At 37.0% G+C, this 24,322-nt stretch overlaps 1 protein-coding gene across 1 annotated transcript in view; it reads right to left on the bottom strand.

The window, feature by feature from the left end:
- LOC121320692 (citramalyl-CoA lyase, mitochondrial-like) overlaps positions 1 to 24,322 on the bottom strand; it is a 60,080-nt gene that overhangs the window by 17,750 nt on the left and 18,008 nt on the right. The window contains 10 exon segments of the mRNA XM_041259260.1: positions 486 to 633; positions 1,122 to 1,238; positions 1,598 to 1,722; positions 4,793 to 4,894; positions 4,897 to 4,944; positions 5,402 to 5,495; positions 6,432 to 6,533; positions 7,175 to 7,272; positions 7,356 to 7,481; positions 11,185 to 11,373. Coding sequence (XP_041115194.1) covers positions 1,224 to 1,238; positions 1,598 to 1,722; positions 4,793 to 4,894; positions 4,897 to 4,944; positions 5,402 to 5,495; positions 6,432 to 6,533; positions 7,175 to 7,272; positions 7,356 to 7,481; positions 11,185 to 11,188 — 714 coding nt within the window. The 5' untranslated portion in view covers positions 11,189 to 11,373 and the 3' untranslated portion in view covers positions 486 to 633; positions 1,122 to 1,223.

Here is a 24,322-nt window from a genome sequence, read left to right as displayed (position 1 = left end):
TGAAACAAAATCTCAGATTGTTGGTTTAAGAAAACTCATTGAAGTTCTCTGGCAACCACAACTTTGATCCAGCGCAGCTCAAAAACCCTTCAGCCCTTTGGTGTAGGAGCACCAGCTGAACAGCAGAACAACGGCTGGCTGTATGTTTATTTACCCTTACTCCAAGCTGACTGGACCTCTGGAACTGTGGACCCACACATCTGAACTACGAGTGGCAGGATGCATACTCTTAAACAGAGGGTCTGGGGGACAAACTTTAGGCTGCTCATTTATATGTAAAAACTTTAATTTCAATTAAAACCCTGCATTCAATTCTTTTGCTATTCCACGTGTGATAAAAGGCCTAGATTACTGGAATTGCAATATTGACATATAGACACAGAAACAATGGGCTTCCTTTTCAGAACTTGATCAGTACAAATCCACTGGAGCATTTCATTTTTCAAAACAATCTTTTTTTTTTTTTTAAAACTTATTCATTTTACCTATGCAATGATGTTGGTGTTTACAGTATATTTTGGATGATCTTCTGCCAGATCATTTGTCCTGGATTGCTGCGGCGAGGGTAACAATGTTTTGTGCCTGCTTTAGTGAAGGCATGTTGATCATACTTCCTTGAAAACTAAAAGCACCCTGGAAGAAAAAATGAAACAACTACAAATTCAAACTGTTACACTGGTTTAAAAGTGCTGAAGATTTTTGTTTTGAGGAATAGATTTAAAACTTTGTGAAATGATCGGTATGATTTAAGAACACCAATTCTAAAACGTACCAGCTGATTTCTTCCCCCAACACCCCTCTGTGAAAATAATTAAAGCTCTACATATTGGAGGGAATTTACTATTTCAACCCATCTATAGTTATTTTTTTTTTATTGCCACAATAATTGAATTCCCTACTCAATGGTAAATGTATGATTATAGCTATATAAGTCAGTAATATATCAATAAAATACAGTAATATATTCCCAAATTCTATGGCACAATTTAATCTTGTCATGTTAAACACAATTTTACAGAAGCACAATTCACTGGCTCAAAAGTTATTTATACATACAAACTGGTATTTTATTTTTTAATTTTAGTCATTAGCAAGACAAAAGAGGTGCTTTTCGGGCTAACCTTTAAGGTAATGAAGTGACAATACTGCGATCACTACAATTCTTCCTCCAGGCCATACCTAATGTACAAATTCCTGGCAGCAAGGCGGAGGCAGATTGTGCATCACCACTGCAGCATCTAAAGAGTAACAGCCCACAGAGCACAAAACAGAAGATTCAATGAGGCACTAAATTAGGAAAAAATAATATCCTACACCTAATTTGCTTTTCCCCATCTACAAAATCTCTGAACATTAAACTGCTGTTTTTTTGGACGTCGATACTTTTATTTACCACGGCTTCCTTTGTTCCCAGTTGTGAATCCTGCTGCATTGTAACTCTTTGTATTCATAATCTAGTGTAAATATTTAACTCCTAACAAAATTGGGGCAAACCCCCCCCCCCCCACACACACAAAAACAAAACAAAAAAAACCCCACTGTAAATCAATTTCAGCAAAGGGATTTTGTAATTGAATAGCATCTGATTAAGCTTTACCTTTCCTAATTTCTGATGTTCATCAAAAGCAGAGATCAGATCTTGAGCCCCTTTCACCTTCTCTGGGCTTGGGAAATATTCTTCTTGCACAATCTTGATTTGGTTGGGATGAATAACCCGTTTACCTGAAACAGATCAGCACAGAACATATTATGTTGCAGTCATTTACATCTACATAAAGTAATTCACTTACATTGTTTGTACATAGTGTGACCATATTTATAAATTAAGATGTACTTAGCATTCTTCTAAAATGACCACATTCTGTTTCACATTCCGTAGAAAGCATATACAAATTTAAAGGAAGGAGAGAAAAAAACAAGTGTCCGATAATGGCTATATTATTTGTGTCTCTCCAGTCTAACTGACAAAACCTTGAGATCTTTTGGGTAAATGCCTGGTTTAACAGAATGACTAACATACACAAATTACATAAGAGTTTATTCTGTATTCTTATGAATAATAAATATATAACTGATATATAATACAATTTTTTTTTTTTTCAAATATGATGTTGGTAATTGGAAATAATTTAGAAAATACATTACACAATTGTTTTGACTTTAAATTTGTTCAAATTGAATCACATGAAATTATATTCCCCAGCATGTTTTTAGATTGATGGTAAAATGTTATAGAAAAATATGTAAACTGTTTATTTTTAATGCATGTATGCCTCATTTTATATACTGTCAAAATGTATTTTTTTCCAGATTTGAAACTCGTTTCATAGGGAGATCTTTATTGAGTAAAAGCAGCTCAAGTAACCTCACTTCATTTTCAACAAGAGTGCCATTTAGAGGTAGAAGTTGTACGCTAAATATTCACATGATTCTTAAAGCAGTAGGTTAAGAATTTTAGGGAAACAGCAGGAAGAAAGGACACTATGAATCATATTTTCTCATGGATGTCAACCTGATTTTCAATCTGAGATTCATGACTAGTGTGCCACATTAACGGTCAGTTACATTCTAATCCAAAATTGCTTTGCTGAAGTTTAAAACACATTAGTGGTTGCAGCTACAGTCAAACCATTTAAAACAGATATAGATGTCACGCTGAAATGCAGCAATTATTAAATAGCTGAGCGGCTTGTTTTAATCAACAACCATAAGGGTGAAGAATTGGAAGCCATTATAATGTATGACCGTGAAATCCTGTTTTTACAGTACTGTTTGACAGATGTTGATTTAGATCAATACCTGTCATGTCCCGTAAGTAAATGTAAGTTGTCATTTGTTTTCTTCTCTCCAACAGAAGACAATAATAAATAGTCAAATAAATAAATATACACACACACACGACTATTCTCATTATGTTGCTTAAGCTTTTCCGTTAATAATTAAGTCAGCTGTGGACTTGGTTTCATCAAACTTATTGAGCAACTGAAAAATAACATATACATATATGCACTGACGCACGCACATACACACACTTCAATCCACATTTTTATATATATATATATATATATATATATATATATATATATATATATATATATATATATATATATATATATATATATATATATATATATATATATTCTCCAAATTGATCTGGACGCCTTCAACTGCTCAATCAGCAACACCAGTCACAAACCAATTTCTGACTGTCGTTTAAATTCAGCAGAAAGGGAGTTTAGATAACTGCAACTATGACTGAATCGGAAACTAAACATGTGTTGTTATTTTTTACTCTATTTTTATGTTTATATATTTGCATTGTACAGCCCTAACTCTTCAAAGCAATTCAACCCTGTTTTTATATAACAGCATCATGTTTAGTCTTTCACCTCAAGTTATTTAACAGAAATCTTTATGTTGTTTTTAATGACTTATTGTATTTCTTCTTTTTCTTTAATTCTAACAAATTCTTCATGGAATTCTTCAGCCAAAATGCGTCCTATTCTATTATCATAAATACACAGTGGTAGCAAAATACAATACTTGGTCTCAAACTCAAAGTACAGTATTTTATTCTGCTGATTTAATTTAATAACCCTTGATAAATATAGATACATTCCCTGAGTACAATAAATTTAGACAGCTTTGAATCATTTTTTTTTTCAAATAAAAATCTTGTTAAAACAAGAGATGACTCCTGTATTAATATGAAGGGTCTGTTAAAACCAGGTTTATGCAGGTATTACAAAGCTCCATGCCAATAGAAAAGGCAACAATATGCAGAAAAAGCAGTTCCTTGGGGTCCTAACTCTTAAAGCGTATTTAGTATTCATTTTTAAATAACGTTAGTGAAATGGTGCTAAAACAGGTTACAGCCCACACAGAGACGCGAGTGCAGGTACTCAGGTTATTGGAAATGATATGTCAGCCGCATACTGATGTGGAGAGATTGCTACCAATTTTGATGCTGCACATTTTATCTTAATTCTTATTGCTGTGCCAACACAAAAACAGTGTTCTTAATATTTTGAAATAGGCTTTCAAGAAGTCTATTTGAATGGACTGCATGGAATACTTTTTCAGTTGATCGTCATTTTAATATATTGCTACAAGTTTATCATTATTTATTTTAAGGGCCCCCTATGGCCCTTAAGATCAAAGTGTTTCCTTTAACTTCTTTTAAGTTGGGTTTTAAATCGCTCAAGTATTTATTTTGGATAACCTCAAACTGTTAATCTGTTTTGATAATAATACTGCGCTATACAAATCTTAAGGTTTTCTTACTGCAGCCAGCTTGATGGTTTGACACAAATAGTCTAGTGGTCTGACCTTTATACCTGAAGCAGGTCAATTTGAATCTTTTTTTCGCCTCTCCATATGCACAAACAATATTTTGTCTCTCAATTACAATTATACCCTAATATGCATTACTTAGTAACAACTGTCACGCACCTTAATATATATCTGCCAACTTTGTTTTGCCAGGCTGTCATCCTAAAACAACAAAGGCCAGTCAGTCGCCATTATTTCTCACTTGTGGATGGCGGCAACATTTTGTCAATAATCCAACCCTCTTCCACCCCAAACATACACATACATGGTGTTTTGTTACATATTTATTTGTTAAAAGGTGACTTCAGAGAACATTTCACATCACCTCCTATAATTGTTCAGTACTGAATTTAGTAGTGGCAACCTTCTGTGCAAACATTGCTGGGTGCTGCCGCCTTGAACCAATAAATTGTATGTGTAAGCCGTCAAACCAATGTGAAATGCAGTATGAAGACCATACCTGTAAAACCCATGAGGGCTGCCTCCCTCGACTGCCTGCAAAGACCTTCCTCATCCTGGTAGTCGATGTAAACAAGGTCTATGGCTTTGGCTGTGACAACAAATTTTGTCTAGCTTAAAGCAGCTCATGAGCTTCTTTGGGTCTTGATGCACCTGTAAAAAAAAATATAATAAATATATATATATATATATATATATATATATATATATATATATATATATATATATATATATATATATATATATATATATAAGTTAGATAATGTCTTCAGCATGTACCAGTAAACCATTACAAATGTAGCTATTAAAAATGATACCTATATGTATTGAAAGACTACCCTCTTATGAAAAAAATGCACACAATCATTACTTTTTTTATGTTTTATCTATAAGCTTTATTCAAGATTTATTTACTGTTTTTTGCTTTTCTTTACTATAGAATATGCAATCTAAGACAATTTTGGATTGAACTGTTTTAGCTATTAATCCCTTTCATTTTCTGAGAGAGAGAGAGAGAGAGAGAGAGAGAGAGAGAGAGAGAGAGAGGAGAGATTGTAGCAAATAGATATGCACGCAATCAGGTATAAAATATAAGCATGATAAAAGTAACCTATGATGGCAGAGAAATCATTAGATCCAAACACAACCCCATCATGATGAAGGCCAGTTTTCGGTCCAAGCTGTCGAATTTCTTCACAAACAGTCTGCAAGTTAAATAAATAAAAACCAGTAAGTTGGAGAAACATTGAAAAAAATTGCACATTGAAAGGAAACACAGACTGGCACACAGTCATTAGTTTGTTAGACACAAACATCCTCTGACTGAAAATCTTTCATGCATACTCTATGTTGGAAATTGTTTATACTCTACTTGTGCAGCACAGCATTATGAACGGAAAAAGAAATAGATGACTGAAGTTTATTTTATAAATTTTTTTTAAAAATATCATGAACCTTTTTCATAGTATTCACTGAATGCTGCCTAAGTTACTCCTGTTTATTCTGCTTTAAATGAACAGAGGTTTGTGGGGGATCACTGTGACACAACATTGTAAAAACTCTTTGTGAAGAAAGTTTGGAATCTGTTATGGCTTTGTGTCAGCAAAGGAGCAGTTGGAATGTGTGTGTTTCTTTCGTCAGTTTCCAAATGAATTTCAGTTCTTGCTATGATACAGTGATATTTTCCTGTCAATTCAGGACAGGAGTTCTCAGAACAACAAAACAAACAATACAAAATGGAGACTGACAGTTTCAATTTATTTATTTTATACATTTTCATCACAAAACACAAAAACAAACCCCTGTTTTCACACACCTTTAAAAGTTTATTTATAACCATATGTATTTAAAATAAATCCATGGACATTTTTGGGTTTGTATTTCTTTAGGTTAGAAACACGTTTAATGTTACTGTCATTAGCAGTGTTATCTAGGAGAACTACCAGCTGGAAAAATAAATACGCAAATGGCTACTTTGTTTGTGACCCCCCTTCCTTTCCAGCAATAATACAAGAGGAAAGAGTTAATATACAGTATAGGTTCAATTCTTTCATTTTGGGTCATCAGTGTAGATCTTGTAAAATGTAAAAGCAACCAACTATGTAATTTGTATTAAAAATCTATTTTTTAATACATCTTACCTTAAAATTGAGCAATCCCACTGCAGTTTCCACAAATGTGATTAACCTCAAGGGTCCTGTCAGGGTCCTTCCTTTTAAAAAGTGTGCACATTTATCTACAAACTGAAAAGAGAATATATCAAAATCTGATACAGAAATAAATATTGCAATAAGCAAAACGGCTTGACCAGGCAAACCTAGGATGCAGCAATACATTTTGGGCCTACAGTAAATGTACTCCTGTTATACATGGATGATTCATCCAAACACGGTTACATTTTTATTACGATGAACTCAGAACGAAGCCGTAGTTCTGAATATATTTTTAAATAATGCTACTGCTATCAGTATTACAAAGCATTGGTGAGTTTTTGGTTGACAAAGGGCCCGATTCAGTCAACTATTTCCAGGGAAAAGACATTAAGGCAAACATAAATTCACACCTTAAACATTTTTTATGTGATTTGGACATCTCTGTTAAGTCATTAAAATAAAAAATAAAAAAATCTCCACATCAACTTTGTTTATTACACACATTTATATCTTCTGAAAATGCTTTTTTTTCCAACTTAGTTAATTGAATTAGGATTTAAGTTTAAAGTGATGTCCTCCACTTTTCTCAACGTAATCATCAAAACCTGCGTGCAACACGCGTTATACAAAATGCTAGTTGACATCATAAATACAGTATGATTAACAACTACACTGTATCTGAATATTTAAAAAGTTAGAATATTATGTCATTTATCTGAACCAGTACTCACTTTAAAAAAAAAGATACACGAATCATACAGTAATTCTGCTACTTCGTTTACTATGGTATCCTGTAGTTTACTTTTCCACTTCGGAAGAACAGCGTGGCCTGTGTGAGAACAGTAGACAGAGTTTAACACAGTGCTGCTTATACCTTTTATTCTGTATGATTCCCTTAATATTTTAGCTTACCTAAGAAGGCTTTAAAATGAAGTTTATTCTTTGAAGACCAAAGCATTCCATTTTTTTTTCCAAGAGACCAGTTCACAGCTAGCTTTGGGCTGCCAGTGGGGAAGCCCACATTCCCAAATCTGTCATCTGGAAACACACAAAAGCTCCCTTGCTCAGATATTTCCTTTCAAAGCAAGTACAAAAAAAAACAAAAACAAAAAAAAGACTACAAATCTGTTATTTATTTTTCCATTTTTTCATAAACAAGGGGGGCGACAGATAAAAATAACCACAGATAAATAAAAGCTATTTTTGTAAATAATGACAAAAATGTCCGACACACTTGCTTGTAGTAACTCAAAGAATATTTGTTCATTGAAGGATTTTTTTTTTTTTTTTTTTTTAAAAAGGGAATTTTAATCATCTCTCCATTCAATCTCAGTTGGATAAATCATATCTAAGAGATTTGCATAAATATAAACCATCAAAGACTTTTCATCTTCAAAGGCGTTTTCAAGACCCAATAAGCTTTGTACTGTAATCATCAGAGGTCACAACCCTGCAGGAGTAAGGCTGCTATGGCAACATAAAAACGAATGCTAAAGGCTTAGCATAATATTCTTACTATTACAAAGAAAGCTCCTTTTGAAAAGACGGCAGCTTATTTGACTGCCACCAGGTTTACTTTTCATTGACTTATTTAGCTTCTATTTTTTTTTTTTTTGTATCATCATGTAAAATGTTCAGCTTTCTTAATTATTTCAGAAAATAATATCTGTTGCTATGGCTTTCACCAAACATCATGCGAATACAATACGTGGTTATCCAGATGATATGACAGTATACAAGGAAGCTGAACAATGTAAACTCTTCAAAGGTCCATAGATTGAGAGAGCTACTAGATGCTTTTGAGTGATAAACAATTACATCTTTACTGGTCAGACTATACAGATCACTGCAGCTTTGATTAAGTGTTTATTTTCTATGGTCTGGCTAGAAAACACAGTAAGCTCACAGCATTACAGTGTAAAACACGTCCTTAATGCCTTACAAGGAGGGGTACCTTCTTGTCTCCATTGTAACATTATTAAAGGGTCCACATTTTGAAGTACATGAACACTTCTAGCTGTCAATTGCTCTGTGTCTGCGAGCACTAATGGCGCTTATGTGACATTAACTAAAACATCATCCTCTCCATTTGAAAGTCATATGCCCAGCTTTGTGTAAGATGACAAGAGGGCAGGTAAGGACTAAAAAAAATTGCGAAGCTGGTACTACAGAGCAAACACGAAGGCGGAAAGTGGACAGTTTCAATTAATTTTCATCAAAAGGAGAAAATTAAATGTTTCCGGCCTGCTGAAGTGTTCACTTCACAGAAGAAAAAAAAGGGAGAAAGAAATTGGGGAGGGGATGAAGTAGCAGGCCTCAGCAATTCTTTCAATCCCAATGCACACCCAATAGTGTGTTGGCAAGAATGCACACTGTTCAGGATTTGTGGGAGAATTGTCTCCCAACAAAGGAGGGAGAGTTACGCTTGTTATAGTCCAATAAGCCATGTCAGTCAAACAAGTACCCAGAGAAGGGACAATAGGAAAGCAAGAGCTTCTCACACAAAAGGAAACAAGTAAGCCCATCTTTTAGTTACAAATGGGCCTCTAGGTTTCATTCCTAATATAAATTTTAAAAAAAGAAGGAAAATAAACAGCAGAAGGATTTACAGCACCCGTTACAATCAAGGGATAAGACAGCGTCCCTGAATCTCAAACCACTCAGGATAGGCAAGTAAGTGAAAGACAGGGAGAAGAGAAAGGGGGGAGGGATGGAACAGCCAAAAGGAAAAAAACAACAAAAAAACATCAATCTTTACTGAATCTTTTGTTTTCTAATATCAGTAAACACTTAATAAAAAAAGGTTAAAAATAAATTGTTTCTATCCCTTCAACCCCTCACACATTATTTTTCAAATATTGGATTCCCTGAGGAATAATTTTTTTTTTTTTTTTTTTTTTTTTAATTATTTTTTATTAAATCAACTCTTATATGAAGCTACCAACTGTCTTTTGCTGGGGAGATAATGGCTTTCATTAAAAGTGCCCAAGGAAGAATAAAATATGCTGCATTTGAAACAAAAAGGGGATTAATCTACACTGTGTATATTTTCACTATAATTATTTTTTCTTGGAAGGTGGGGGGTGGTATCAGCAGGAATGGGAATCCAGTTGCTTTATGGCTTTAAATTGCATGCTGCCGAAGCCAGTGCCTGTGTTAGGTAAGTGCAACCTAATTTCTTCCCTGTTCACAATCTGACATGCCCTGCTGAGGGTATGAATTCTAACATCTGTAACTCATGTCAAGAACAGGTTTCATGTAAAATGTTCACTGTCTGGATGTATGAAATTAATATGTTTAAGAATACTGTGTACAGTGGCATAAAACAATATTTCTCACTTCTAACATGAACTGCACTTTAAGCATTCAAATTGAGAAAATCATTTCCATTTTTATCACATGTTTGACACACAAACAAGTAAATAAAAACGTGTATTCATTTTGTGTTTTAATTTTAATACTCATTTTGCCAGTTATTGGTGCTCCTGATAAAGTCAACTCCATTTATTTATTTATTTTTACTCAGAGTCTTTGACCGGATATTAACAGTGTTTGACTATTTATTTAATATTATGCATTTGTTATTCCCAGTGACCTGATATTTAAGCTTAAGCTTATGTCTAGTAGTGGCATTGTACTATTTGTTGTGATATTATAATATATACAGTACTTCTATTCCAGAAAATAATGTTATATAGTATATAGATTTTTGATGAATTTCAGACAGTGTCAAATATGATCAATTAGGTACATAAACAGACGTTGAGGTATACATGCAGAAACTGTTTGCTTAATTAAAAAGGTCAGCCTAACAAGGGTCATTTCCAGGTTTAGTTAAGTGATTAGGCATATCCCCGGTTTTCATTTTAGGATTTTACTGTCTTTTTAAAAAAGAAAAAAAAGTTGTCTTGAAACAAAAATACACCTGTCTGCAATTAAAGAGAGACGAAATTGAGAACTGTCCAGGAAAATAATATCTGCGCTAATTCAGAACAGTAGTTGAAAACTTCCTGCTGCTTGCCTCAAGTAGCCGCAAGCATCACAACTTCTTTCAGCCTTTAAAGTTAGAGGCACGCCCTTATTTACATTTTAGTATTCATCTGTCGCGGTTCACTATGAAGGGTGAACACTGAACACCTTCACTGTCCTTGACGGGGAGGAAGGACTACGTACTCTCTACATCTACTCAGAACCTCCAAAAAAAAAAAAAAGTAAGCCATATGGAGCAGATCAGGAAACAGTTGTTTAATGATGTCACTGTCTCCTGACCTATAAGTAACTGACATCCGTACTGCAAACTTTTATTGAAACCACAGGGGCAATTCACCTTGAAGTGCAGCTTGTCACAGGCACTGCAAACGTTATGGAAACCAAGGGCAAGTTCTCTAAGTAGAGAGGGAGAGAGTCGTCGAAGCTTTGTTTTTGACTGGTCTAAACAAAACGCTAAAGGGGGGGGGGGGAGGGGGGCCCAACACCATTCTAAAATGCCAGTGTGAAAACGGTATACATAATACACACCGGTAAACAAACTTGAATGTGTATATTACTTTCTCCTGAATTCTCTACTGCAGTGGGGAAACCATTACACCTCTCTTCTATTCTTGGAGTTCATTTAAATAGCAATTCTGAAATCAGTTCACAGGTTGCAGTCAGTAAAATGGTTAAGCACCCTATTACTCTTGTTGCAGCTAACAAGAATTTCAATAAAATCAGGCATCATGCTAAATTTAACACTACTCACCCATTTGACCTCTTCAATGTTCTCAACCTTGGGTAGCATCAGAGCTGGAGGCAATACCTTTGACTGCAGCACTGCCTCCAGGCCCAGTTCAGAAAGACCGCTGGACACAGAGTTGACCCAAACACATTTTTCTGTGCGGCCCAGATTCAGTGCCTACAGCATTTTCGGAATTGTGGTTCTTGCTTCTGCCTTAAAAAAAAAAAAATAATAATAATAATAATTGCAAATTTGATCCATATTGCATTTTATAAATACATAAATAAGTACAATGTATTATTTTGTTTGTTTTTTGAGGATGGGTTATAAATAACAAGAAGATACAAACTATTAATCAGAACTGTATACTGGAACAGTGCTTTCACAGATACCAATGTTGACTTAGTGACAGTACATGCTTCCTCAACAGTAAAACTACTTATTCTTAAACACTATAAAACTTCTTCATTGAATATATTAGCATTTTTAATAATGGGGCTTTACAATATTTAATGTTGATATCTACAATGTAATAATACACTTGGATGTTTTATTCTTATACTTATTGCAACTATGAATAATGAATTAATATATACAGTACATGTATTGTATAGGATGTTATAAATCATGGATATAAACAACAACAACAGGCTATAGCAATACTGAGTGATAAATCACGTAACAAAGGTTTTAAAGAAACCATATTGCATTATAACTAATAAATTGCAAGGAGCTTTCTGCTAGTGTTATTAAACGACTATACTGTAATAAACAGTTTTACCTTGTTATTAATCTAAAATATTTAAATTACATGTTTATATATGCTTATCAGAATCTTAAAGTTTAACCCTTTTGGTTTTAAACACAATCATGATATTATTGAAATTTCCATTCACATGTCCAGTATTACCTGCCACTTTTCATTACTTGTCCATTACTTGTACTGTGTCGTTAGAGAATATGTAGTTTACCTTCAAAACGTTAGGTTATTATCATAACTCTGGCTCCCTGAGATAGAAATGTAACCATTACCATATGGGTAGTTTACCTCCTAAAGACCCCAAACCTGATTAAATACCAAAGCTGCTCTAAGAGCCAGTGACGCAGTCATGGTCTGCCCCCAAGGACACAAAAGTACTGCAGTCACAGATCTCAGCATCATTTTTTCTTCAAGCCTGCTGCAATCATAGATGCAAAGACACTGAAGATTAATGGTTACATTTCTATTTCAGGGAACCAGGGTTATGATAATAACTGAAAGTTCTCTTTCTAGTATGAAATGTAGCCATTACCCTATGGGTGAGCGTACCAAAGCCGTTGCAAGGGCAATATTGCGTAACGACTGGAATGCTATAAGGCTAAACCGAGAGGCTGCCTTGTGCGTTACCATACGAAACCCTAGTAACAAGTAGCTAGGGGGGAAAAATGGAGTGAGAAACTCCCCTCTATATCTGTGTTAGCTAACTCTAGTTCCAAAACAAGTGTTTTGAGGATCCACGACATTTAGCCTGTAGAACCTAGTGAAGGTATGGGGAGTAGTCCACACTGTTGCATTGCATATGTCCTTGACAGATGCACTGTGGAATAAAGCCCACGAAATTGCCATGCCCCTAGTGGAATGAGAGCAGTGAGCTTTTCTGAAAGGGGTAAGTTGGCCAGCTCATAGGCAGTCCTGACCCTGTCTGCTATCCATCTGGACAGCCGCTGCTTAGACAGGGCTTGTCCATGGGCCTTCGCCCCATAGCAGACAAAAATTGTTCAGACTGCCTCCAACGTTTCGTCCTGTTAAAGTAGTACGCCAGTGCCCGAACTGGGCGGAGCATATGGACCTGTCATTATCTATCAGACTGGAAAGGAGGTGGATGGAAAGACTCCAATTCAACAGACTGGATGAAATGTCGAGATAGTCTTCAGCAAAAAGGCAGAATTGGTACGGAGCATGACTTTTGTCCTGGCCTCTGTAAAAATAAAGCAGGCTTTTACTATTGAGAATGCCTGCATCTCACTATCACACAGCAAGCAAGAAATCTGCTTTGAGCGATAATTTCAGCTCAGCTGAATGCAGGGGTGTGACAGAGACAGAATGATTCTTGGTGATGAATCTCCCTCCCGACCTGTGAGGGCACTGTGTAAAGGGAACAGAGTGAACTGGACTGGAAGGCACGACAATTAATTCCCAGGGTTAGGCGGAAGTCAGTCATCTAGAAAAGGGGTGGAGCTAAATCACTGACCCTGAAAGGAAACAATGTGGCAGCCGTGGATTGGAATCTTTAACCAAGGGGGCGTAACAAGGTGGTCTTTTCCTTTGTTATTGTTAACGCTGAACCGGAAGGAGAAACGTATTGTTATCGTGAGTGTTTTGTTTGTTTTGTCATGTCTAAAATATACTTCTTGTTATCTGATGGCTAACGGCCTGCGCCAAACCCATACAACACTGCACTTGTGTCACAATTAACTATTTGCATCACAAGCACTATAGCACTCACTGTGGACTTGTGATTGTGTTTGTGTTATTTGTAGGTGTTTAAATACGGGGACTATTATTTCAGGACTGAACCTGTGGATTAAACTGATTACAAAATAAACCATAACTTCACCAGTACTTTGCTGTTTGTCCTTGTCTTGAACACTGCATCACCCATACAACTGAACTGAACCTTGAGTAGAACAATTCCTCAAACTGGAGGGGGTCTGTCATGCAAATAGCCTGTTTTTGCAGCAGAGACACCACAGCAGTGCTGCGACTGACGCAGTCACGGCCCAAAAAGGAGGGGCATCATGCTTGAACTGCAGTAAATAACATCAGGTCGATAGTAGATGGTACCGGTCCATTGACTTTAGCTCTGGGTCGCTACAGGTACGGTCCGGGAACGTTGCTGTAACCTTGGCCCCGGTTTGGTGACCTCTGTACTGCTCCACCGGTTCACAGTCCCCGGGGGTGGCAGAGTACAGGGATGCCCACCTGTAAAAGCCACTGGCAAAACCACTCAGTCGGTACCACATACGAGACTGAGGGAAGCCTGCTTGTTAGCAAGTACCAACAGCCTTCGCAATGGTGATGCTAAAAGCTGTCACCAAAATGGTATTAAAATTACTGTGGGAGGGTGTGACAGAAATATGAGTTCTGGTTTAAATCTCCCTCCCGACCTGTGACGGCACCAAGTAGCGAAAGGGGCAGTGACAGTTCTTTCCCCGGGGCCGGGAAGTTGTTCAGCCTGGAAGAAGACGAGACTCCGCTGCAGAAACGTATTGACCCGGAAGGTAAATAAATGTAGCAGCTGCAGGCAATAGAGACAGCTGCAATCATTTACTAAGGGATCATGCATAATAGCATAAAGGGGACGGAGAATCGTAAATCTTTTCCTTCGCTTGGTTTGAAATAAGAGACTGGAAGGACCGTGAGAGACACAGAGAAAACTGTGTAAAAAGATATTTGTGTTTTGTTTGTTTGTTAGTAACTGTCTGTGTTTGTAATCACTAGACGACTATCACGAATCCAGAGCTGTCACCTTGAGCCAGCACACAAACCAGACCAACACTGCACTACAAGTCTCTTTTGCACTCACCTGGACTGTTGACCGTAGCAAGTATTGTGGGGCAGATACTGTGTACTTATTGCTTTGGGCTGCAATCCCTGTTTTTCTGTTCTCCGGGCTTTATACATTGCTGTGTAGAACCAGAGTTTATTATTTGGTCACCAGCCCACGCATACAAATAAAGACCCCTTTTCCAAAGAGGACTACAGTTGCCTTCTGTGTGACTATTCCTGTATTGCATCACCTCTGCACCTGTTCTTAATCAGCAGCCACTTTGCCACAGAGGTATTGCAAGCAATCACAACCGAAACAAGTATCTTTGTCCTGCGCAGTGCTGCTGAGCCCAGCAGCTGCCCTTGCTGCGTGTGTGCTGAGCACCATGTTACAGACAGGCCTGCGTGCAGTATCTAAACGCACACAAAGAGAAAAAACATTTCTAGCAAAAACAGTAATATAACAATTGTGCTAAAAGGCAAAAAATAGAAATAATATAAGCTCCAGCCTGAACTATGCAGCCTGGGGAGAGAGCACAAAGTCAGCCGACTTATGTTGCTAGATCACCGGGAATAAGCAACTTGAGCAGCTGGCTTCATGCGGGGCACAAGGCCATAGCGGGTCGTAACAAGGAACAGGCTGTAGTGCACACAATATGTGTAATTAGTAAAAACTATTAGAACGATCAGTTTACGATCACATATAATTTGTGTAAAAACACAATACAGTCAGCACTCACATATCCGACCCTATAAAACTTTGACTACAGTGACGGTTAAATGAGTGTGATGAACAGCTTTTTATGTTTTGAATTGGAACTGAAAATGATATACTGAGACAGTAAGAGGCCTGGATGTTCCACCTAGGCGATAGTGCCCGTCGAAGGCTCTACCGTGTGGTAGTTGACCGTGATGGGAGCTATGCGTCCTGAGCCAAAGGCTTTCAATACAGAAAGTCAAAATGAAAAAGCAGGCACTTGCGCAGATTGATTTTAAGTTTGATTTACCGATAATGCAGGGACATACCAGCGGGCATCTACTGTGTATTAATGCCCACTATAGCTGGAAGCTGATTGGCTAATTACACCGAATCGTTTTCTAATGCAAGTTAAATATAATAGACAATAACTTCACCTTCAGCTCAGGACAGAACTCCAGTCAAGGTCAACTACAACATGGCATTTCCTTCACTGAAGGGTGCTATTGCTAAATTATTAATTGTAATTCAAATTCTCCTTCATTTAGTGCAAGTTAAATATTCCAGTTGAAGGCACGTGCCTTTTCATTACAGCACAGTGGAAATAGGGATGGAGAAGCAATGTAACGATGCGACTGGTTTGAAGGGTTTTATTAAGCAGGGCGATTCATAAACAACAAACAGCATTACAGAACATTTCTTTTTTTGTTCAGTTTCAGGTTTTCATGGGTGTTTATAATGACCTACAATAAACTGCAACAAATTTTAAAAAGGACTCACTTTTCATTCTTACATGTATCAACCTGATGTTTAGTCTATGTAGTAATGTTAATGAGTGGTTTAATAAATTACCCATCTGGTATAGTAGATGGGAGTGTTAAGATTGACGAATGGGAGGACTTGGTGTTCAGGCTCACAAGACATGGTCAAAAGAGCCCGTATTGGAGCGAGGCTTCCTTGAAAAATTTTCAGCTTAGACCAAAGTCAAGTCAGTGTTGGTATATCATAAATAACCATGTTCCTGGCCAATTCGTAGCTCATTTCAAACATTGTCTATTTTCAAATGGTGCATTGTTTATACACCATTCTGTCCAAAAATATATGCATGTTTACTTAATAAACACAAATATTTTCTAAAAGCACTTTTTGTTTTGTTTTGTTTTACAATTCATTAGGGATATCAATTTCACATAAAAAAATAATCAACTGCAATTACCAGCAAAGGCAGTAGGCTCTTGTACTTACAAAAACCTCAGGTGTAAAATAAACCCAGGTTAAATGAATCACATTTATTTGTTTGTTGTCCCATAGGAAATAAACCTTGAGTGTCCCTGCAGACTTATATTTGTATATTATAGGAATGTGATATGCCGATAGGAAATTACAATTAGACGTAAACATTTCTGCTGAACCTACAATACAGTGATATTTTGTACACACAATATTTTCTGGTATAATTTGTAGAAACCTTTTCAAACATGTGCACACTTTGAACCTGCACATGCTTTAACCTGACATTTTATGCTTTAGTTATTTTTTTTGTTCTTTTGCATTACCATACCTCTTTACAATGATTACCTATGCTTTGGCATGCTTTCACTAGGCTTCATTATACTTTGCTGTGTTTTTACTATGTGAAACTTTTATAAGGGATTCTCCAGATGAAATAAAGAGGGAACACCTTCTGTCCAAGGTGACAATATACCACAGCATTGCAAAAGTCTGCCAATGTAATGCCAAACCACAAGCTGTATGGCAATGCTTACCTTTTTGCTTAAACACGATTTCAGGGTTCACCCTAGATACTACAAGCACAGTATATTAATTGCTGAATATTCTGTTCTGATCCCTTTTGTGGCAAGCAGAAGCACTATTGGTATAAGTTACTGAACTGAAGCATTATTTACAGATTCTTTATAGATTTTATATTAACCAAAACTGAAGAGAAATCTAAAGCCTCTTTCTTTAATTAGTGTGAATGTCTTTGAAATAAAGTCACTTCTAAAAGAAGCAAAACTGCATGAAACCCCTTCAAAAAATCCTTCATTATAGCACACTTCTCACTATCACATGCAAAAGCACAGGTCTCCCACACCCTCAACAAATGTGTTATAGAGTGGGAGTGTTAAGGTTTAATTAGCTTTACAAACCTTTTACCTAATTCTTTGTGTGTGTGTGTGTGTATATATATATATATATATATATATATATATATATATATATATATATATATATATATATATATATATATATATATATATATATATATATATATATATATATATATATATACACTGAGTGTACAAAACATTAGGAACACCTTCCTAATATTGAATTGCACCCCCTTTTGTCCTCAGAACAGCTTCAATTTGTCGGGGCATGGACTCTACAAGGTGTCAAAAGCGTTCCACAGGGATGCTGGCCCATGTTGACTCCAATGCTTCCCACAGTTGTGTCAAGTTGGCTGGTAGTGGATCTCTACTCCGAATAGCTCGTTCAATCTTGTCCCACAGATGCTCAAAAGACTGAGATCTGGTGACTGGGCAGGCCACTGCAGTAAGCTGAATTCACTGTCATGTTTGTGGAACCATTCCTGGACAATCCTAGCCTTGTGGCATGGGGCATTATCCTGCTGAAAAAAATCCATTAGCAGATGGATACACCGCTGCCATGAAGGGATGCACCCGATTGTCAATGATGTTCAAATATCCTGTGTAACTCAAACATTGCTCCACTTTTATCAAGGGGCCTAATGTGTGCCATGAAAACACACCCAACACCATCACACCACTAGCCTGCAATGTTGACACGTGGCATGGTGGATGCATGTACCCCATATGGTTTTCTCCATACCCTCGTCCTTCCATCAGCGTGAAACAGCAGGAACCGGGATTCGTCAGACCAGGCAATGCTTTTCCAATCCTCCAGTGTTTTTGTTCCTTAGCCCACTGCAACCGCAGTTTGTTGTGTTTTGCTGAAAGAAGTGGAACTCTGTTAAGTTGTCGGCTGCCATACCCCATTCGTGTCAAGGTACGACAAATTGTGCATTCTTTTATGGGTCTTTCGGCACCAATGTTGTACTGGACTGTCAGCCGACTAGTCCGTCTGTTCTGCACAGTTCGTGTTAGCCTCCTTTGGCCTCTTTCATCAATGAGCTGTTTTCGACCATTAGCCTGCCGTTGGCTGGATGTCCTTTGGGTGGTGGACCATCCTTGATACAAACGGGAAAGTGTTGAGTGTGAAAAACCCAGCAGCATTGCAGTTCTTGACACACTCAAACCGGCGCTCCTGGAACCTACTACCATATCCCGTTCAAAGGCAAGTCATAAAAATCCTTCTTCAACCTGTCTCCCCTTCATCTACACTGATTGAAGTGGATTTAACAGGTTACATCAATAAGGGATCACCTGGATTCACCTCATCAGTCTATTTCATGGATTGAACAGGTGTTCCTAATGTTTTGTACACTCAGTGTGTGTGTGTGTGTGTATATACACACACACACACACATATCTTCAGAAATCAGATGACCCACAGGCAAAGCAATTTATTTAAAATAAAAACGTGTCTGGTGGACATTTAAAACTCCCATCCAAGTATTAACGACAATATGGGGATGCAGTATATTTTACTACTTGTTGATACACAGTATGTGCATACAGTATGATAAGTTCGTAAACAATATCTACAAATGTGACAGCACACCATCAAGATCTCAACAGGTTCAAGTCAAAGTATTACTTAGGATCCCATAAAAAACCTTTTACAGAAATACAGGCAGACTACATGCTGTAAACTATACAAACTACCAAGCAGGCTACAGAAACGTGAACATGCAGACATCTGGTAAATGTGTGCTGCACACTCCCCAACAGATCGAGAAATCATTTCAGTATATAGTATATCAGTAATAAAAGAGATCACATTTGGTTAAATTGACTGTCAGTACTTAGTATCCTTAGAGCTGTATGCAGTTCTTTAACTCAGACACACACATATATACACACAGTACAACCTAATTTACCAACCTCTTGGGAATGGAGGTTGTTCGTAATTCTGAAATGTCCTCAACTCTGAAAATTAGTTTTCAATGGTTTTAATAAATGTGTACATCTGCTATCTACACCCTCAATCTGAAGAATACAAGACACACCACAGTAAAACTCATATTGTTACGGTTCTAAAGTCTTTAAAGCAGTATTATAAATGGAAAAAGGCTAAACTGAAGTTACTACTGAAATTATAACTGTAGTAAAAACACAGATTTAAACGTCCAGGAAAACCTGGGTTAACGTTGTGCTTGTTTTTAAACAAAATGCATTTATGCAGCTTGCTCAGCCATTCAGACTCCTTTGGCATGGAAAAACAAAACAAAAAAAAAAACACTAAAACTAAAACTACTGCTTTGTTTAAAACTAAAACGTTCCCAGTAAAACTGCCCATACTTGCTTTGAAATCTGCCTCACCTTTCTGAATACATTTGTTAGTACAGTGATGTTGCCTTATCCATGACCAGCACGCCGCTTATGTAGGAGTGCCTATCTGGTTGCATTGCATGCATGACTGAGTGATTGCATACTTCCAGCTGAAAGTGGACAATACATTTTTTTTTTTTTTGTGTACCTACATTACTTTTTGATTTCACACACACATACATATATACACAGCTACGCTGTATATTTAAACTTTGAAATGTCATTCCTTAATATGGGATGTTCGATGCAGTGATTAAGTTATGTACCAGGTTCTTGCAGTAATAAGATAAGCAACAAAGAACAGCCCAAAGTAACATCACGTTTCTGTTAAGTATTTTGTTTTATAGCTGTACAATACTGCACTTAGGCACAAGAAAGAGACGTGACTGGCGCCTGGGATTACACTATCAGACTATCAGATGGGACCTTCCTCTCTCAAGTCCAGAACTTACTGCACAAAGATGCACTTAAATAATAAAAGGTTATCCAAGCAAATACCTTTAGTGTCATTAATGTAAACCTGCACTAGCATACTGAACACAAATCCAGCCGACATACAAACTCAAGTATTGTAACAGGAAGGCAGGAAGAGAAGGGGGGAAAAAAATCAAAGTAAACATTCAGTCAAATGCCTATCAGGGAGACAGCAGCACATGACAGCAGATTCAAAACAGATGGATATGAACACTACCTGAGAAGAAACGTTAAGGTTTAGAAGAGTGGTCAGAGTTAAACAGCGTGAGGAAACAGTAGCTTACAGTTGTCAGGTCAGATCACAAACGGGCCTCTAAAACCAGTCTGAGACAGGCTCTGCGGCACAACTGATTTACAGGGCTCTGGACTGCTGATAATTAGTGCAAGTTTAGAATCGAATGATGGCTTGCCACAGTTAAAGGAGACTAATAATGAAGCCGAAAGGTTAAGGAAACCTTAATAAAGTCACCTTCAGCCAGGGAATCATACTTTCTTGAAAGGCTAAACACGCCACTTAGTAAGAGACAGAATTCAGAAACACATGGCGATCACTACTATATGACATTACAGTGTACACACCTCTACAGTACCTGTTCTGAGGGACTTCGCAAGGGCAGTAAAAAAACAACAGTGAGAACCAGCAGACTGGCATGTTTTCTGCAGACAAACTGATGCTCTTCCTGCAATTGCCACAAGCGGCAAAATACAAAGTTTCACATACAGTGTACTGTGGTGACAACAATACTGCATGAACTCGTTTTCTAGAGCCCAGTCATAATTAAAGCCTCACAAAGAGATATGCCATCGTGACCAATGCAACATTACTTCAATATCAGTATAAGGATTATACTGTAGATAATTTGCCACATAGCTACTGGTATATACAAACAAGATATAAATTATTGTAGTTTTTCCCCTTTCCTTTCATTTGTATGTTACCATCCACAAGGAGCAAACGATACATTACTGATTTATTTTGTTTTTTTTGAAAAGGTGGGGTACTGAATGCGTTTTGTTTGAAAATGTCAAAACATTTTCAGGTGGCTGTTGTTCTTTGTTTAAAGAGGGTATTGTACTTTTTGTCAAATACATCATTTCTCTGATTTAAAAACCTCATCAACTGCAAGATCAATGTAAACACATACCTAAAACTCTCTATTTAGCACACAATGCAAACTAAATGGATTGCAAGCGCATAAAGTCTAAACTATTGATTTCTGATCCAAGCAATACCCACAGCAGGATGCTGAAATTAAAAGAAACTCTTCTGATTGGCCTTTTGGTGTCTCGGTCAAAATGACTGTTGGGATGACATACATGGTTTTCAAATAAAGCAGCAGGCCTCCCCTAGAAATAAAACCATTTAAAAAGATAAAACAGAATACATTACACATTTAACAAATGAAAGGAACCATTAAAATATTTTAATTCCATCTCCAGGATCTTATGAAGTAGTATAAAGTTCCCTCAGTGGAATTAGTATCCTATATCAAATTGTCTTGCATTAAAAATTACCTTCATGACATGATTATTAACACATACTAATGCATGTTAATAAGTGTTTGGGGGCTTCATCTAATCATGTTGAGGGTGTACACACTCTCAACATGATTAGCCACCGAACACTGATAAACAAGTCATAAGATCTAAAACAGAAAAAAATGAAGAAAAGCTGATATTAGCTTATTTTATTTGTTTATTCAGGATGTGTTGCAGTTTAAAAATCTCCAGTGTTTTGTCATTGTGAGTGCGAGATCTACACACTCTGCAAAAATCGTAGTTGCTGCTAACAGGTTCCGGAAGCAGCAAAGATAACAGATACTACTTTTAAATGATTTTAAATTAATAAACGAACACCTGTGTCTGTACATTGCCTTCAATTGGAGGACAGCAAAACAATTCAAGGTTTCATCCCACAACCAAATGAGCAAGGATTGGCTGAATGGCCTCCTCTAGTTTGTAAACTTTTTTATGTTCTAATTCTCAGGTTGTTATATTTTATGTTTAATTTGCTTTACGCATGGGTTGGTTTGTTTGTTTTTTTTCACCTTGCTTTCATTAAAACTGTGAAGTCATGTGATGAGAACAGAAAAAGGTCACTTGTACACAGGAAATGAATACCAGAATTGTACTTGTGATCCCAGTTTACCAGTATAAAGGGTAATTTACCTGGTTATCGCTCTGTTAACTTACTGTGTCTGTGCTTTTGAAAACCATTTTGCCATATCTTCAGGCTTGCCATGGCAGTTCCTAATAAGAGACTGTGTTTTTTATTTGCAGATGTAAAGTATGACTCATCTGTTTTTCTGGTATGACCTGCTGTGTTGCAAAATGAACACCATTCAAAATCAGCTGCAGTTAGAACTGAAGTACTGGCAGGAGTGGTTAGTTTGCCTAGCACACAAGCTGCATTTTGTAAAGACGACAGATACTGTATATACAGAAAACAGGCATTTGTTGACCAAATTACTAGAATTTTTAGGCAGTCAACCAAATTAATAATTTGCTTAAAAGCCTGGGTGATTGTACCATACAGTAATTCATCACATATCCACCTGTCACATATATACCCTAACCGTTTATCAGCCATGATCAAGCTCTTCAGCAATGTTAGGTTATTATTGAACGGAGAAGATATTGTAGATCCTACCAAAGTTTTTGTTCTCTGTGCGCTGCCATTAAAGTGTCACGTGAGCTGTTCAATTTGTTGATATGTAAATAAATCCTGTTTGCCTGCGGGGCGTACCAACTCCGTCTTGATCTCCTGCCTGTCACTCAGCAGCCAATGCACGCACCCACATGGCAGATGGCTACAAGCACTAATACCCTGTAGCTTTCTAAACAAGGGATTGAGGGGAGCTCCCTAATACAAGCTGCATCTCAAAACAATAATAGTGTACATATAGTAATTGTTACAGCTGTGTATAGTGGTGTTTAAAACAAGATTCATTTATCCGCCTTTACTCTGGTCCCACTGCAGTCAATATTGGAACGGTTACTGTAAATAATGTTATTACTGCAATGGAATCCTCCTTGAGAGGAATGCTGGCTACAGCAAGCGTCAAATTAATGCAGCAACACAAATAGGTATCGATTACTGCACCTCTTGACCCATGTCAGTAATGTAGAGACTACTAAGCTGGCAAATGCCTTTTTAAAAAACATACACATACAGAGTCAAATATACATGGTATAATGATTATGTATGGAATGCTTTATAAGACCTGTTACCTTTATTCTTGGCTTTTATGGAAAAAGTAATGGCTGGCGATATTTAAATGTCTACTGCGGTTTACTCAAACTCAAGTGTTTCATAAAACCCAACTTGTCTGAAATATTTATCTTCAGATGGAAAGAATGGCATGTTTGTGGGTATTCCTTTGTGTTACTGTACACTTCTTCCTTTTTTATTATCCCTGTAATTTTTCAGCAGGACTCCAGCAGCCTCCCTGTGAAAACATTCCATGACCGTTATACAATCTGTGCTGTTCTCTACCACAAGCATCAACCACAGACAGAATCCCCTAGGTGCAAGAAAAGAAGTGCCTGTAATTTGATAATAAGCCTAGAAGAACTTGCTTTCTTTGCTCTTGGGCCCAGTGTTTTCTGATGTTGGCTTGCCTTGAAATGTACACATATTGAAAGTATCTATTTCAGAGAACCCTTCCCTCTGCCACCACTGACTCATTTCTACAGTAGGAATGCTTAGCTTGGCAAGTAAACAAGTTCAAATTTAGCCCACAAAACCATTTGCAAGCGCACATCAAGAATGACTGCCTCCAATTTAACTATCTCTATGTGTCCTTCATGTCCAGAAATATAAAATGCACATACGGGTTGTGTAACGTTAGGTGATGTACTTCTGTGGGTGAGAGATAGAAATGGAATGTAAGCACTGCTTACTGGACTAACCCTTTTGTACTTTGGTTAAGATGTTCAGGGTCCACAAGGTTTGTGCCCAGATACACATACTAGACAATGGTCAAT

Source organism: Polyodon spathula, chromosome 9 (assembly GCF_017654505.1).
Source record: "Polyodon spathula isolate WHYD16114869_AA chromosome 9, ASM1765450v1, whole genome shotgun sequence".
Taxonomy (NCBI): domain Eukaryota; kingdom Metazoa; phylum Chordata; class Actinopteri; order Acipenseriformes; family Polyodontidae; genus Polyodon; species Polyodon spathula.
The sequence above is the reverse complement of the archived record's forward strand: the minus strand, read 5'-3'. Positions and strand labels throughout refer to the sequence as shown.